This window comes from Euprymna scolopes, chromosome 24, assembly GCF_053919585.1.
Source record: "Euprymna scolopes isolate OS-2025 chromosome 24, ASM5391958v1, whole genome shotgun sequence".
In the NCBI taxonomy this organism is placed as follows: domain Eukaryota; kingdom Metazoa; phylum Mollusca; class Cephalopoda; order Sepiida; family Sepiolidae; genus Euprymna; species Euprymna scolopes.
Window position 1 is genome coordinate 18,878,979 of NC_136505.1, and position 17,963 is coordinate 18,896,941.

General features: G+C 36.2%; 1 protein-coding gene across 5 annotated transcripts in view; it reads right to left on the reverse strand.

Annotated features, from left to right (window-relative positions):
* Positions 1-17,963, reverse strand: part of LOC145246619 (uncharacterized) — a 538,839-nt gene that overhangs the window by 388,997 nt on the left and 131,879 nt on the right. For all 5 annotated transcript variants that reach the window (XM_080108293.1, XM_080108292.1, XM_080108291.1 and 2 more), the window contains exons 3-6: positions 15,712-15,970; positions 7,217-7,300; positions 5,761-5,858; positions 1,621-1,765 (exon numbers count right to left, since the gene is read on the reverse strand). In XM_080108293.1, coding sequence (XP_079964419.1) covers positions 1,621-1,765; positions 5,761-5,858; positions 7,217-7,300; positions 15,712-15,970 — 586 coding nt within the window. The remainder of the gene's footprint in view (positions 1-1,620; positions 1,766-5,760; positions 5,859-7,216; positions 7,301-15,711; positions 15,971-17,963) is intronic.

Below are 17,963 nucleotides of genomic sequence, written 5' to 3' on the forward strand. Positions count from 1 at the left end.
TGTGAAAGAGTAGAATTTCCCTGTGTGTCCTTTAATCAGTTCTCTCCAAATAAAACCATTTGTGGAAACTTTCAGCGAGCACCTCTTTGTATCCTATTTTTTCATAAAATGAAGCTTATTTTTGACGTAGTGTCACTAATATGCAACAGTCTTATCTTGTATCTCCTCAGCTTGGAAGCCAGATGATCCAATTCAATCGGATAATCATTAATTGACGTATGGTTCGACCTTGTATATTTTTCATATGTTTTTATATTTATTTATACTCCCCACAGATTGCAGTGCTTTCTAATATCACAGGAGGGAGAATTGGTTCTGAAGCGCCCTCTGGTGAATATATGATTTAATTTTTAAAAAAGGGTAACTAATACTATAGAATGAAAAACGAAATTAGTTTTTGCTACTTCCCTTTTCTTTTTTTTCTTTATTTATGTCATTTATTTATGTTATCCTCTTTTCCCCTTCTCTTTGCTGTTGCTTATCTTCTTCTCCTCTCATCACTTCTCATCTTTCTCCCATCGTCTATCTATAATATAAATCTCACCTGTCTGTTTAAATGTATGTATGTATGTATGTATGTATGTCTCGCAAAAACTTTCGACAGAGGTGACGGATTTTCACGAAATTGGTATCGGTTTGAAGCTTACCCTTCAGATGACAAATATCGAAAAATTGGCTAAAAACATTAATTCCTTCACCCTCAACTGGGCATTTTTCTACAGGGTGGGGTAGCAAAAAATCGTTCCTTCATGACAATTTAGCCATACACGCATGCGCAAAAAAACATCCTTTCTTGAATCAGTTTAAATATTAAAAAAATCGACCTAACTTCCCTCACGCGATCATAGATCAGTCAGTATAGTAGCAGCGTCATTATCTTTTGCACATTCGAGCCTAGATATCAGATTTCCAATTTTTAAAGTTTTATTATTGAAACAGGGTTAGTTATGCCAGTTTTTCGTTCATTTTTTTTTAATTCTTATTTTCCATCACGTTCGCTGTTTTTTTTTTGTTTTTGTTTTTCGATTTTTTTTTAAGTAGTTTTAATATCATTCGTTTATTCTTTATTTGGCATTACGTTCGTTTTTTTTTAATAATATTTAAACAAGGTTATTACGTAATTGTCTGTATTTTTTGAGATGAGGTGTTTTCATTGATTGAGATTGTCGGACTGACTTCCTCATCTTGGTTGTTATAGTCACAACGTTTCGGCCGTTTTGCCCTCCGGCCTTCATCAGGTGTTTTGTATCGAACTGGGGAATCGTTTGTTAGGAGTCTCGAACCCAACCGTTTATTATTATTATGGGGGTACCGTGTTCGGACTCCAGCTAGGCTCTGGGACATAGTTGCTGATTCTCTGTTTTGAATGTTACCGGAGGGCAAAATGGCCGAAACGTTGTGACTATAACAACCAAGACGAGGAAGTCAGTCCGACAATCTCAATCAAAGGTTATTACGTTCGCTTATTCTTTATTTTCCATTTTTTTTTTATTTAACCCCCCCTCCCACACACACACACACCTCACCACACCTGGGCAACGCCGGGTACCGCCCGCAAGTTCAGTATAAAAATAAACAAACAAGATGATCAGATTGTTAGTATTGCAGTGGATTACATACCCTGAGAAGTTTGTAATTTTCTTCTTCCAATATTTTGATTGTTTTCGATGAATGCTCCAAGAGTTTTACCCTTTTTGCACCTTCGCTATCACAGAGTTCATGTTGCGACTGAAGAGTCTTCAACTTCGCATGGAGATTTTCAACCCTACAAAAAACTTCTGGATGAATAGATAGTCATTTAAGATTAACTCACACTTTTCAATGTTTAAAAAAAGCTGTGGAATTTGAATAAGAGATTTCCTTTCAGGGCAGTAAACTAAGAGATATAACTTGAAAACAAACAAATTATTGTATATAGGATCTGTAGATGATATTTTTTGTTAATTTTTTTTTGCAAGTGCTTTTGACTGAATTCTCCCAGTCGTCACCAGGAGTTTCCTTATATGTCTGCTAAGTTTAATTTGTCTATTTCCCATTAATAAAACGGAAGCAAAACAAAACAAAAAAATCATACCATTCCAAATATTTCACATTTTAGATTTAATCATTTTATAAATTTCAAAATTAACTTTTTAAAATACTGTACACTTTATTTAGCCACGTCTCTAACATGTGACAATTTTTCCACACACAGCGTTCGTTACCCATATGTATGTAAAAACTATAAATTACCATAGTTTAAACTTAGCAGACACAAAAAACGCCTGATGACAACTATTAAAATTCAGTCGAATGGTTGGTTGATTGTTTTTGTTTTATGGCATATCAACCCTTTTCGGGTTATTTAATGCCGAATCCAAAGATTTTGAAGAAAAATTTTTTTAATAGAATATATTTGTTTTTTTTTCAAGTCGGTTTCTATTTAACCTATAGTTGGGACCCTAACAGGTACTACCATTCCGGGTCAGAGTGGACCTGGGAGCAATAGTAATTAAAGGGTGGCTCCACACTCACTAAAGCCCACAAGCTGGGGCCTCACCATTGGATATAGTTTAAGGTCATATCCAGGACCTCAGTCGAATGCATTTGCAAAAAAAAAGTATACCAAAAAAATAGCTGAGCAATGGTTTGAACATGCTATGTGAGATACATATATCTGTGCATGATGTTGCCAAACTTATCAAAAACTTTGATTTCAGTAAACCAACTGACCCTGATGACATTTCAATCATTATGCTCAAAAAGCTTGAACCGGAATTAGCTCCCATACTTACAAAGCTATTTAAATGTTACCTTAAGGAGAGATGCTTCCCAACACTTTGAAAAACTTCATCAGTTGTCCTGTATTTAAAATTTTGGAGATCGGTCATCCGCCTCTCAATACAAATCAATCAGTTTCCTGGATGTCATGAGTAAGTTGCTTAGAATATATAATAAATAGAGAAGTAGTCAATCACATCAGGAAAAATAACCTACTTAATTACATGCAATATGGTATTCATCCTGCTAGATCTACAGCTGATGTGCTAACTGTAATATCACACAGAATTAGTGAATCTCTTGGTAGAAGCTTTGTTTCTAGAACAATTGTTCTTGATATATCAAAGGTTTTTGAGAAGGTATGACATAAAAGTCTACTTCACAAGATTTCCAGCTACAGATTAGCTGGAAATGTCATCTATTAAATCCTTTCTCTCTGGGTCCATTGACCCAGAAAAAGAGTTCATTCGCCCTTTGGAAGGTCTTGTTTTTAATCCTTCAGGGAGACTAGCCGCCCTCCTCACCAAACAAGTCTGGTGGGGGAACCAATTTAGTCGCCGGTGACCCGACCATGAGGCAGGTAGTACTGGGTTACATGGTACCAGTAGCATATGACATGACCTGACATTGCGAGACATACATACATACATACATTTAAACAGACAAGTGATATTTATATTATAGATAGACGATGGAAGAAAGAGTAGTTATTGATGGGCAGAAATCAGAAGCTCATAGTATCAACGCGAGCGTCCTGCTCAACTATCTTACTGATCTTTATCAATACTCTCCCAAATCACATTCTTAGACTATTTGTAGACATTTATGCAAATGACACTACCATTTATGGCAACTATTCAAAGGCCAGCAACAGCCAAGATATTTCTCTCTATTCTGACTTTGAGAACGTTGTGCAATGAGGAAAAAGGTGGCCAGTTAATTTTAATGGATCTAAAACCAAGTTTCTTTCTCTCCATTACCAACGCTCTGATCCCCACTTAGCCTCAAATGAAAATGAATGGCTTTCGCCTTGGAGGAGCACTATGTTTAGACAAGTTTCTTGGACCGACTTTCACTCCTGATCTGAAATGGGACACATAGATCAAATCCGTTATTAATGTCATAAGAAGACTAGTTGGATCATTCTGTGACTCCAGTAGGTATCTCACTCCCAATGCAATCTTCTACTTGTATAAGTGAAAGAAAAAAAAAAGGTGCTGCTATGAGGTCCAAATTAAAAATTTGGTACTCGGGAGTCATCGGATTTGATCTGTTTGCCAATTGCTTCAGGAATGCGCATGTGCAACCGTGAAACATGACAGCTTATTTATGTTAAGAATAGGTACATTTGAAAACACTTTGTAAAGACCGTGTCAAGTTGGTCTAATGGTTATCGTACTTAATTCACTGTCTTTAGGTTTGGGTTTCGATCTCAGTTTGAGTTTTTTTACTTACAAGAATGAACTGTTTAGAAAAAACATAATACTCGCATCCACATGTCTCAGTTTCTTTCCGTTCTTTTTTTTAATTTAATTTCTTTTAAAGCAATTAAATGTTATGTTTAATACCGGGCAACACCGGCTACATCTTCTAGTATATATAGCCCCTTTAAGAAACTCGTTTCTTATCGGTCAGCACTTTCAGTTGAAATAAAAAGTCGGTCAATTTAGCTCTCACGTGCAGATCATCATATAATGATTAGATTACTCTGACCGACGTTAAAAATCATCTTAAAATAAATGTTTAAATTTTAACAGTATTTCTTACGGTTAACGATGGCCGAATGGATTAGGTCCTTGCGTCTCAACTTATATACTCATACTCTCCCTCCTAAAGTCATCATGCGCCTTTCAAATACAGATAATTGTGCCTTTTGCTCCTGACACCATATTACTTTCTTTTATACTGGACCCTGTTTCGCTCCCCCTCCCTCCAATGTAGATAAACGAAACTGAAATTTTTGAAAACTCTGCTAACTAATGTCTTATACATATAGTTAAAATTTCATTAAAATCGAATCTATGCATTCAAAGTTTTAAGGCATTCTGTGCCATAGCTCTGTTAGAAGTGATACATAGATATTTTGGAACATTCAGAAAATGTTATACATAAAATTTAAATTTCAGTAAAATAAGATACATTTGCAGTTTTAAGGTAAGTTCACCCTGCTGACTGCCTTAAATGGAACATGCAAAACTACAGAACTACTTCCATTGTCTTCCTCAGTAAAATTTACATATAAATACATTTTTCGTTTTAATGTAGATTCTCTATCGTTTTCTTTTTCTATTTATTTATTTATTTTTTTGCCATATTTAGGTTCTATTCTCTGACACATTAAAGGTGAATTTCCCTGTTTTTACTTAATTCAATATTTAATTTTTTCAACCGGTGCTTGTATTCTTAATTATCCATAATTAAGCATTTCTCCCCTATAATGCGTCTTCTTTACCCTACAACCCTGTGTGAAGAAGTTGAAGAAAGCAAAATGGTAAATTAGGGTCTTCTCTGGAGATATCCCTGCCACACGGGAAGCCATCTTTAATGTAGACACATATTCCATGCCCATGGCGATCTTGGGGATCAGATTTAGGTGTTAAGTTAGAGTATCCTTTAATTATGAATTCGTGTAGGGAAGTGGTTGGTCCTATGCCAGTTTTACTTAGAAAGAATATGTCCGGTTTCGTCTCCTGTAATTGTGTTTCAACCTCTGGAAGGTTGGAATGTAGACCCCTAATGTTGGAGTAGGAGACATGGTAGTAAGGGTCTACGTTGGAGGATGGGGTTCTAGGTTTATTCAATTTTTTGTTTTGGAGATATTTCATGTTGAGGTTTTGGAATTTGTGGAACAGGTCGGCATACTTGGTTAGAGCAGGATAGAGACGGAAAGTAAGAGAGAAAAGGAGAGGAAAACTTTGCCTCTTTTCATCCTCCTTTTACCATGCAGCTTAATAGTCGTTACCAGCAAATACTGACATCTAATAACTTCATTCAACATACCGTATTTGCATTTCTTGTTTTAAATGCTTATTTTCTCTCTGCAGTTTGTTTCTCTCATGCTTCATCTTTTCCATTTCAGACAAGCGTTTTTTATAATCCTGTAAAAGATAAACTGTGATGAATATTAAGAAAACAAGACACTTTGCATGCTGCAAGATTTTAAATGAATATTAATGGTCGCCATTTTTTACACATAAAAATCATACAATTAATATTTTTAGAGATGATCAAATGGAAACAAAAAAAATGATCTAAAACTCCAGAATCCATCTCAACGTTTCGCCTAACTGTTACAAGAGCTTTATCAAGAGTGAAATAGAAAAAGTGACAAAAGGTTTAGTCACTTTTTACTTGACAGAGATTCTTGAGTTTTGGAGTTTTCTTTTCCATTTTATTTCACACCGTCGGATTGATTTTATAGTTATTTATCCAGAACCCAACTTCATGCCAACATCTTCCAGCAGGTTGTGGTAAGTATCCGAAAGATGCAACCAGAATTTTTTTCAAATCCAAAATAAATTACAACACACTGTGTAAAATAAAAAAATCCATCTAAAGATTTAGCAAAAACAAATATCAATAGAAAACCTTTTGAAGTTAAAAAGAATAGCCCACCCCCAAAAAAGATTTAGCAAAAACAAATATCAATAGAAAACCTTTTGAAAGTTAAAAAGAATAGCCCACACTCAAAAGAGATTTAGCGAAAACAAAAGAGTTGCTAAAACATTTAACTTTCTTTGTTTTTTTACAATTATTTGCAAGTTTGCCATCCTAAGCGAAAGAAAAAGATTATTTATTTAAAACTTTTCTAGCAGAAACATTTCTTGAACAAAAAATATTTTTCTTAAAAAACCCCCAACTTTTTATATACTTTTCTTGAAAAAAAAAATACTTTTTTGAAAAAAATACTTTTCTTGAACAAAAAATAATTTTCTTGAAAAAAAATACTTTTCTTGAAAAATATATTTCTTGAGAAAATATACCTTGAAAAAAAAATCTTTTTGAACAAAAAATACTTTTCTTGAAAAAATACTTTTCTTTAAAACAACTTTTCTTGAAAAAAAAAACAAACATTTCGTGAAAAAAAAAATACTTTTCTTGAAACAAAAATACTTTTATTGAAAAAATTTTTTTTTCTTGAAACTGAAAAAGAATTGTTTTCATTCAATTGTTTTCATATTTTCGTCATAAAAAATTATTTGAAAACTTTTCTTGAAGAAAATAACTTTTGTTGAACCCCTCCACCTTTCTTTTCAAACATGATTACACTTACGGTGACTATTTGCTTGCTTTACAGTTTTGTTTTCAGTGGTTTGGTTCTGGATAAGTGTCATTTTATTATTTCTTTGTCATATAATATGTGTTTCTAAGACTCGATTTTTTTTGTGTATGAATAAATTTGTCCTCAAATATTTTATTATTCACCCTGAAGAGCTGATCAGCAAATCATACTTACAGATTCTTTCTTCTTTAATTCATTTAGCATGGAGTTGTTTCCCTTTGATGTCACTTCAATCTTAGTCAATCGATCGCTTTGGAGCTGTTAAGAATAACAAGTGAGAATTTGGATTAAATAAAACAAGTTACAAAAGCAGTTAAACGTACCAATGGAACGAAGCCAGGCACTATTTAAGCTGTATGTGTTGCTCACTTACAGTTTCTGAAGGAATGAACAAAAAAATGAAAAGATGGAAACAATGTACTTCAACATAGAAACATAGAACTTTGATATGTGTTATACTAAGGTGACACCATATTAGACACAAAATCTTTATTACATAGTAAATTTTTCTCCAACAACACTGTTATCTAATTTATAGAACTGACTATATCTGTCTGTCTGTCTATCTTCATATTTTCAAACTCTATCTCTTCCGAAACTAAAAGTTGCAGAGAGGCGCTAGGGGCCTCACATCATTGGATTTTTATGGACCATTCTTTTATGGGTCTTGAGCCGGTTAAAATAGTTTTTAAGGGGTTAAAATAGTTTTTAAGGGGCTAAAAAGAGATCAAAATTGAAAAAAATCGTTACACATTTTGTACATTCATCTTAGTTTATTTTTAATCAGTTCATATGTGTGTCACATTGGTACAGTGGTAACGTTACCAGCTTTGAATGTTAGTTTTGCTTCCTGTTTCGATTCTAGCTGATGGCATTGTTGTATTGTGTTTCGTATGGATACAAAACTTCCCAATAGCACTCTCCCTGACGAAGCGCTCGCTCTGTATACTACTCCAGTAGTGTCCGCCATGTTACTTTATAGTGTTGACGTCGGACCCGACATATTGTTCTTTTGTGCTAATAAAAACCTTATTTAAAGGGTATACAGTATTTGTTTTACTTACAACAATTTTATTAGCACAAAAGGGTAAAAAAAAAAATAAATAAAAGATTTTAAAAATGGATCGTGCCCTGAGGCCTTCTCGATTGGACGTAAACCCTAATTCATCTAATGCCGAGCGAGAGTTTAAGCACTGGCTTGCTATGTTCAAATATTTTTTAGCGGCACTAACCCAGGAAATTCTCAACAAGTTGTCGGTCCTGATAAATTTTATTTCACCGGATATTTTCGAATATGTCAGCGGTTGCGGAAATTATGGAGAAACATGTCTCAAACTGGAGGAAGTCTTTATCAAACCAAAAAACGAGATATACGCATGGCATCTACTCGCCACGAGGCGTCAGCAACCGGGAGAAGGTCTGGACGAGTATCTTCGGGCATTACAAGTCCTTAGCAAGGACTGCAATTTTAGGGACGTCAGCGTGGCATTATATGGTAATGAATTGATTCGGGATGCCTTTATTACCGGAATTCAGTCCTATACCATTTGCCAGCGTTTGTTGGACACTATGTTTGACCAAGCCTGAGCGCTGGACAATGCAACGAGGAATATGGAATTGTATTCACCAGCACGATACCGGGAACCAATCGCTACACCCCTCGGGAAGGAAGAGGCATCGGACTTGGATTTTAATCAAATAAACCTAAATGCTGCTAAATCAGAAATTAAATGTTGGAACTGTGGAAATTATAAACACCCAAAATCACGATGTCCAGCGAAATCGAGTGTTTGTCATCGATGTAAATGGATCAGGCATTTTGCAAAATGCTGCAAATCAAATAATACTACTCAATCAACTTTTGCCTCAGTCCAACCTTAGCCTCTATAACTTTGAGTTCGGCAGTTCCGTCGTCCCTACAGAGATCCACCGTAGAAATTCACATTTTGGGTCGGCCATTAAGAGGACTAATAGCCAGTGGTAGCTCTGACAGCTTTATTCATACCAAAGTAGCTGAGGATCTGGATTTAAAAATAACAGATTCAGACTTGAGAGTTTCGATGGCATCGTCTGACCTCTCATCCAGGTGGAACCGCCTGAACTTTTTGCTAATATAAATAAGAACTGCAAACTAGACATTATAGCTCAAGTGATAGCAAGTTCATTGACTCAAAAGTTAAGCGCCTTTTAAAGGAGAAGATCATTGAAACCTCAAACTACCCCTGGAGGGCACAAGTGGTCGTCGTAAAATCCGATAATCAGAAAAAGAGAATGGTCATTGATTATTCTGAGACTATGAATAAGTACATAAGCCTTGGTGCCTACCCCCTGCCCCGGCTGGATGATGTAGTGAATAAGGTTGCTCAGTATAATGTATTCAGCACAATCGACCTGAAAAATGCATATCACCAGATCCCCATCAATGAGAATGACAAACCCTTCACTGCTTTTGAAGCTAACTCCGGTTTGTATTAGTTCACCTGAATATCCTTAGGAGTTACAAACAGAGTTGCTTGTTTTCAGCAAATTGTCAATGAAATTATTTGTTCTGAGGACTTACACGACACCTTTGGATACCTGGACAATATTTTCATCTATGGAAAGGATCAGGAGCAACACAATGAGAATCTGGTGAAATTTATCAAAATAACAGAAAAACGGAAAATTATGTACAATAAAGAAAAGTGTGTGTTTTCTGTAAATGAACCGAGCTCCATGGGTTATATCATTGGACCCAACGGTCAAATTAAACCCGACCCCGAGAGGTTGAAGCCTTTAAAAGAACTCCCTTATCCAACTGACGGCAAATCACTCAAGCAAGCCCTGGGTTTTTTCTTGCATTATTCACAGTGGATCCATAGGTATTCTGATAAGATTCAGCCTCTTATTAAGACCAATTTATTTCCCCTTAATCAGGAAGCTCGAAATGCATTTGACAGTCTAAAGCTAAATATTGAATCAGCTGTAATAAAACTATCGACGAGAATGCCCCCCCCCTTGAGTTGGAGACTGATGTCTCTGATTGTGCTCTTTCTGGAGTCCTCAACCAAAATGGTAGACCAGTTGTTTTTTTCTCACGAACTCTACACAGCTCTGAACTAAACCATCCAGCTGTTGAAAAGGAAGCGGCTGCCATTATAGAAGCAGTTGGCGCCATTACCTCTGGGGGAAGCACTTCAAACTTATTACTGATCAGAAATCAGTAAAATTTGTTTACGACCAAAATCACCATAGTCGAATAAAAAACGATAAATTGCTCCGTTGGAGATTGGAGCTTTCATGCTTCAATTTCAACATTATCTATTGCCCTGGTGAGAATAATCTTGTAGCTGACGCATTGACACGTGCTTCTTTCGCTACTGTGAATAGTAGCAACAACCTCCTCAATTTGCATCGATCCTTGTGCCATCCTGGGATTACAGGGATGATGGTCTTCATAAGGAGTAGAAACCTCCCTTACTCTCTTGAGGATATTCGGCAGATGACAAAGGACTGTATTGTTTGCAACAAGTGCGAACCAAGATTTTTCCGCCCTGTTGATGGGCATTTAATCAAATCAACTCAACCTTCCAAGAGGTTGAACCTCAATTTTAAAGGACCCCTACCTTCATCTACCCCAAATAAGTATATCTTGGTATTAGTTGATGAATACAGCCGCTTTCCATTTGTATACCCTTGCAAAGACACAAGTACCCAGAGTGTACTGCAATCTTGCTCCCACCTGTTTTCTATATTTGGTATGCCCAGCCAAATTCATTCAGATAACGGGAGTTGTTTCAAGAGTGCTGAGTACAAGAATTATATGCACGGCAAAGGGATCTCCACCAGCTACAGCACTCCATATCACCCACAGGGGAATGGTCAAGTGGAGCGAATGAATGGAATAGTGTGGAAAACTATTTCATTAGCATTGGAAGACAAAAGTTTGCCGACTGAACACTGGGAAGAGGTTTTAGCAGACTCCCTTCATTCCATTCGGTCTTTAATATTCACAGCCACAAATGAGACATCTCATGAGCACCTGTTTAAACACCCAAGAAGATCAGTGTCCGGGACAGCGGTACCGTCTTGGATGAATGACCGAGTCTGGTTTTGTTTTAATGCAGAGACACAACCGGTTAACTAAATATGAACCTCTGGTTGATAAGGTTGAACTTCTAGATGCTAACCCCCATTATGCCTTTGTTTGATCTAACGAGGGTAGGCTGATGACTGTATCTACATGTGACTTGGCCCCGTTGAAAGACTTCCAATTAACCGATCACCCACATGACTCGGAAAACTGGAATGATACACCAGCAGATCAGCAAGAGGAAAATTCACCCCACCAGTAGAACCACCTGTTTTGCGACGGTCAGAACGTAGTAGAAGACCACCAAATAAGTTGAATTTGTGATTCTAGAGTTTAGTGAATCTTGATTAAATTTATTTTGCGCATCAGAACTATTAAATTGCACTCCTTGCGCTGGCTGAATTAGTGAGTTTTAACATTGTGAACCTGAACTATTAAACTACATTCCTTGCATTGGTTGTGATCAACCCACCTTCATACACTAATACTTGAATGAACTTTCCACCCACAGCAGGAACTTTCTAATTTAATGGAGAGGAGAATGTTGTATTGTGTTTCGTATGGATACGAAACGTCCCAATAGCACTCTCCCTGAAAAACACTAGCTCTGTATAGTACTCCAGTAGTGTCCACCATGTTACTTTATAGTGTTGACGTCGGACCCGACGTATCGTTCTTTTGTGCTAATAAAAACCTTATTTAAAGGGTATACAGTATTTCTTTTACTTACAACAGGCATCCAAATACATTTCTTTTTTTTACTTTGGAAATCACGACTCCAGAATAATATATACAAAATCTGGACAAATTAAAATATCATATTTAAGCGTATTTTAGGACCGAGAAAACCCCCCTCCGCTATTAAATATTAAAGTCGAGAGCAATGTACTCACTATTAGAACTTCATTATGTGGTATACATTTCTCTAACAAAACCATTTTCAATGCCGATTTCTACCTGAAAGTACTTCCTTTAAACTCCTCGGCCTAATGTTCACAGAGAACATAAACTGGAATAGATACATTGAGAGCATTGCCAAGGCTGCTGCGAAGAAGGTGGGTTGTATTTATTTGCTTCCCCACGAAAGCAAATTAGGCATGAGGCCGTTTTTTAATGTGGAGAGGGCGAAGGGGAAGGGAAAAGAGGACCAGCTCCCGAGACGTGGGAAATGGGAGCTGGATAGTGAGAGCCTCTTATTATATAGGGTTGCTCCTCCATGGACCAGAAGCCCATTGCCACAAGGACAATGGTCTTTGTTTGCAGCATCTGCCGGAACAGATACTACACTTTGGAAGATATTTATTTGCTCCCCCACCGAGCAAATTAGGCACAAAGACAATTTTTAATGTGAGGAGTGAAGGGGAGGGGGAAGGGAAAAGGGGACCAGCTCCCGAGAGGTGGGAAATGGGAGCTGGATAGTGATTTGCCAGCTGGCCCAAGTAGGGTTGCCCCTACATGGACCAGAAGATTGCCACAAGGGCAATGGTCTTTGCTTGCAGCATCTGCTGGAACAGATACTACACTTTGATCGTCTTTGCTTGCAGCATCTGCCGGAACAGATACTACACTTTGGGATATTAAATCTTTTATTCAGCCAAAAATGAACATGAATAAAAAAAACTTAGGCACAAGGCCAGCCCAAAAAAGACCAGAGAAAATGGGGGTCGTTGGTCATCCTTGTCACTCTAGAGCTAAACAAAAGTTTCTCTTAGTTAGAATCTTCTTCCACCATAATACCATATTCACCCTTTCGTACTTGGGGACGTCCTAATTAGCACCCAATTGTTTAAAATATCTTTTATTAGCGTGTAAAAACAAAAAAGATAACAATAACAGTAATACAATAATTCATTTGTGTTGAGGATGGGGGAAGAAAAAATACAAGCAGTGGTTAGTAGGACCCTCCCAACCCTGTCTAGTTTATAGACTGCCCGTTCCACTTTGGCAATCCTTCTGAGAAGAAGGGGGATCTCTCTACCGTGCTAGAAAGCTACTTATGCCTGTAAGTATCTTGTAACTCTATAAGGCCACCATTCGCCCATGTATGGAGTATTGTTGTCACATTTGGGCTGGTGCATCTGCTACTCGTCTCTCACTCCTTGACAGGGTTCAAAAGAGAGTCGCCAACCTGATAGGTTCTGAACTGTCATCTAGGCTTCAGCCTCTTTCCCATTAACGAAATGTTGCATCCCTCTGCCTGTTCTACAAGTACTTTAACAGTGAATGCTCTGACGAACTACAAGCACTTGTATCCCCTCAACGTAATACCCTCAACAAACCTGACAAGCAGCTAAATCCCACCCCTACACAATAGAGATCCCTAGATGTAAGAAAGCCTTCTACTCCAATAGTTTCTTCCCCAGAACTGCTAGACTTTTGAACTCCTTTCCAGGATTCTGCTTTCCCAACTGTACTGACATGCAGAAGTTCAAGTGTAATGTGAACAGACATCTTGATTCTCATCTCCCTTCATAATATCCCTGCAACTTATGTCCCTGATAGTAGCTCCCTACTTTAAAGTGGCACTGTGCCTTGTTTGGCGTGAAAATTGAATAATAAAAATATATGTATATATCATAATATAACGTTACATTTGAATGTTACATCAATTCATATCATCTTCGTTATTTTGGTTGCTTTTGTTTTATGGTTTATCAAAACTTTTTACGTTAATTAATGCCGAATCCAAGAATGTTGGAAAACGTTTTTATCCTTCAGGTTCTTCATATTTTCAAATATTTATTCATCGTGTTTGGTTTGGTTGTTTTGCTTTAAAGCATATCAACCCTTTCGGATTATGTTTAGAAAAAGTTTATATGCTTTGATTTCTTTATATCTTCAAATAATTATTCACTAGCGTGACCTGTGGAAATTCCACAGGGGACTGATTCATATGTGATGTATTGATGTTGGCATTCTGTAGATGTTCAGCATAAATAGAAACGCTCTGATATTATTGTAGCTATTTTGTTAAGACTGCAAAAGTATTTATTCAAACTAGCAAGGACGACCGGCGTAGCAAGCTTGTAAAATATGCTTAAATATATTTTAATTCTTTGCAGATTTACTGTATATTATTATAGAGTTAAATGTTCTATCGATTTTTATATCTGATAAAGTTGCGATTTCAAAAATAAAAAATATATCTATATGACTTGGGTTTATCAGCTTGAATTGAAAGCAAATCCCAAACTTTATATATATATATATATATATATATATATATATATATATATATATATATATATATATATATATATATATATATATATATATATATATATAACTACTTAATTTACTCATAAATTACTTATAAAATTAATATACGAAAGTTTAATTAATATACGATAATTTACTTATAAATTACTTATAAAATTAATATACGAAAGTATAGATTTATGCGTAAACTTTAAGTATTTACTTCAAAAGTGCTCAATACATAGGTAGAGCTAGTTAGTAAGTTATAAAATGTATATGGCGATTAAGCCATATACATTTTATAACTTACTATATATATATATATATATATATATATATATAAAACTTTAGTTCCTTCAACTATAATCGAACCCAAAACCAAAGCTTATGAAGAATTCTTGATAAAATTACTTATTAAAAAAAATAGATTACTAAGGTACCATCAGCTAAAATCGAAACCAAAACCAAGATTTATGAGGAATTCTTGGTAAAATTATTTATAAAAAAATTAAATGACTTAAGTGCCATCAGCTATAATCGAAACCGGAACCAAAACCTCTAAGGAATTCTTTGTAAACTTATTTATTACAAAAAAATGGAAGTACATAACAATTAAACGACCTTTGGTTTAATTGCCACCCACTCATAGAATCGTTATTAAAATTTGTAATCCAACTATATTTGGTACAATGGACTGATATTTTAAAATCATGTTTATTTATGCAAGGCACAGCTGTTATAGGCTGTCAGATAAGTGCCACCATCTAGCAGGACCTCACATGACGATCTTTCCATTGCTGTAATAATGTAAAAAAAAAAAATCAACTTCGAAATCTAGTGGGGAATCTTCTTTTCTCACAAAAGAAATGTCACTAGTCTCTCTATAGTGTATGCTAGTTATTTTCCTCTGATTAAAAAAAGCTAAATTTTTAAAACTCCATGGAATAAGGAAATAATTTTTTATATGTTGAATTTCTTGTTTTTTGAACAATAATTTTTGTAAATGTTAATTTGCATAGTTTAACCCCCCTCATATATTATATAAATATTAACATCCACCAATACAGGTTTCGGCTTTTAAAGACTCGTCAGTGTGGCTTTATTCAATCTAAACACTAACCTCGAGGTTCAAACCCCAGACTTTCAATAACCACTAACTGTAAAATTTCAACATCTTATCTGTCTCGTTCAGTTTGCCATTTATTATAATTTATAATTTATTTTTACCCTTTTAATTATCCTAATCAGTGCCAGTAGACGATCCAGTTTCGTTTGAAGAAGACATTTAATTTGATACAAAAAAACGTTTACAAAATTGAAATTTAATGTCAGGAACTGTTCACAAAACCGAAATACATAGGAATACATTTATGAAAACATTAAAATTAATTTTACTCACTTGTAGTGTACCCTGGGCGGCTTTTAGTTTCTGAATAAGTGTTGCTCGTCGGTTTTCGCTCTCGGCCAAACATTCCTTGAGTTCTTTCATGATTGGATCGGTGCTCTCAAAGGCGCTGAAGCTGTTGTTAAGAATTTCGGAATTTTGTGTATTTCGATGGCTTACTGGCAATTGACTTAGCGAATAGGATCTCATCAAACATTTTGGATTGAAATTCTCCTTTTTGTCATATGTGTGCATTTTTGTTTGTAAACTTGACCTGAGAAAAACAAGAAGGAACTATTTTTAAGATGTGCTAGTCTATATATATATATATATATATATATATATATATATATATATATATATATATGTATGTTAAGTTTTGAGACATTGTGTTGAACAAAGATGGCGGCGTAGTTCAGATCAGTAACCAAGATGACGACCAAGAATCAAATGCAGTCCGTGGCGTAGTTAACCTCCTAAGTTCTGAGATATTTTGTTGAACAAAGATGGCGGCGTAGTTCAGATCAGTAACCAAGATGGCAGTGTAGTTCAGATCAGTAACCAAGATGGCGGCCAAGAATTAAATGCGATCCGTGACGTAGTAAACGGCGAACTGATTGAATCCAAAATTCGACAATTTTTATAATAATTTTGGGACGTTTTAATTGGTTATTTAGCATAGCCATTGGTTATAAAAATGATTGGCGAATCCATTCGTCTCATACCCCCATCACAAGTCCATGGTCCACCCTCCCAGGCCTTGCCACCGGGCTTTCCGGTGGGGCAAGTTTATTGCTTGCTGCCTGAGGCGCCCCGACCGGGGAATGCCGACGGGGTTACTCAGGCAATTTTTTAAATTGTAGGAGTGCCCCTTCTTTAGGGGAGCCTGTGGGGTTCCTACTTTCCGGCCGTGTGCCACATATTGCTGAATGCTGATGTGGGCAGCAATTAAATATATACCCCCTTTAGAAGTCTTTTGGTCGTGTACGATATTTATTGCACTTATTCTGTTATTATTGTTGTTATTATTATTGTTATATATTGTTAAATTTGTTATTCCTCTTTCTTCTCTTCCTCCTACGTTATTTGTTATTGGAGTGTCATTTTTGCTTTCTGTCTCCACCGGCAATGGTGTCAGCCACCGGGACGCCGATGGAAACTCTACCGAACAAGAATTCTAATGACAACATGGAAAACCAGGGATGGACGAAGCCTCCAGCCAGAAAGATTGATGTTAAGGACTTCATTGAGAAAGCCAAGTTATGTATGAAATTTGTCACAGACAAAGGCGTCAAGCTTGATTTTCCAAGGTTGGAAGAGATTACAAAAAAAAACTATCCGTTTGTTTGTAGTGGATAGAAAGACGAAGAAAGAACAAATTGCTAAGTTAGTCCCGACAACAGGTTTGAGGCCTGAAAGAATAACAAAATGTAAGGGCTATAATACATGGAATGCCTTATTCAAGACCGAGGAAGATTGTATTAACATGGCCAAAAAGGAGATAATTACCAAAGACTACATATTGAGAATGGAGTACATGTGAAGGAGGAGAACGACAGTTTCAGTTTTCGAGGTCGCAGTGACTGTCCCTGGAGAATATCTATGCGCGTTTCTCCTCCAATTTGGAGAAATAACTGGTGTAAACTTAGACAGATTCCAAGGAACATGGACATTCGAAATTTTGCTGAATAAGGAAGCATTCAGTAAAATTCCTTACTATATTGAAGCAGGGGAAGAGAAACTACCAGTAGTGGTAGCCGGGCGTCGCCCAGCCTGCTGGATATGTGAAGAGGTAGGGCACCTCATGTTCACATGCCCTAAAAGAACCCAAACAACCCAACAGACACAAAAAACCTGAAGCCCTCAACAACAGACACCCAAAATAGGATACAGTTTCACCACTAAATCATCTACCAATACTTCTCCCGTCACAAGCACCCATGCAAGTTCAATTAAGAAAGTCACACTGGACCAATTTGAACAACTGTGCAATTCAGCAAAGGAATCTCCAGTAAAAGCACAAGATTGGACACTTGTAAAAAACAAAAAAACCTTCATCCCCAAAATCATATGCACAAAACCTGGAAAAAGAAAGAATAGACACGATGTGTACAAAAGATCCAGGAGGCAACAAGTTCAAAGCGCTAAGTAAATTAAAAGACAGACTCGACCAAGAGTGTAAAACTGAGGAAAAAGAAATCAAGCCTTTCCCCGACTCTCTCTTTCCTGACTCCTACCCAACAAAAACACGTTCATCCCCAGTTAAG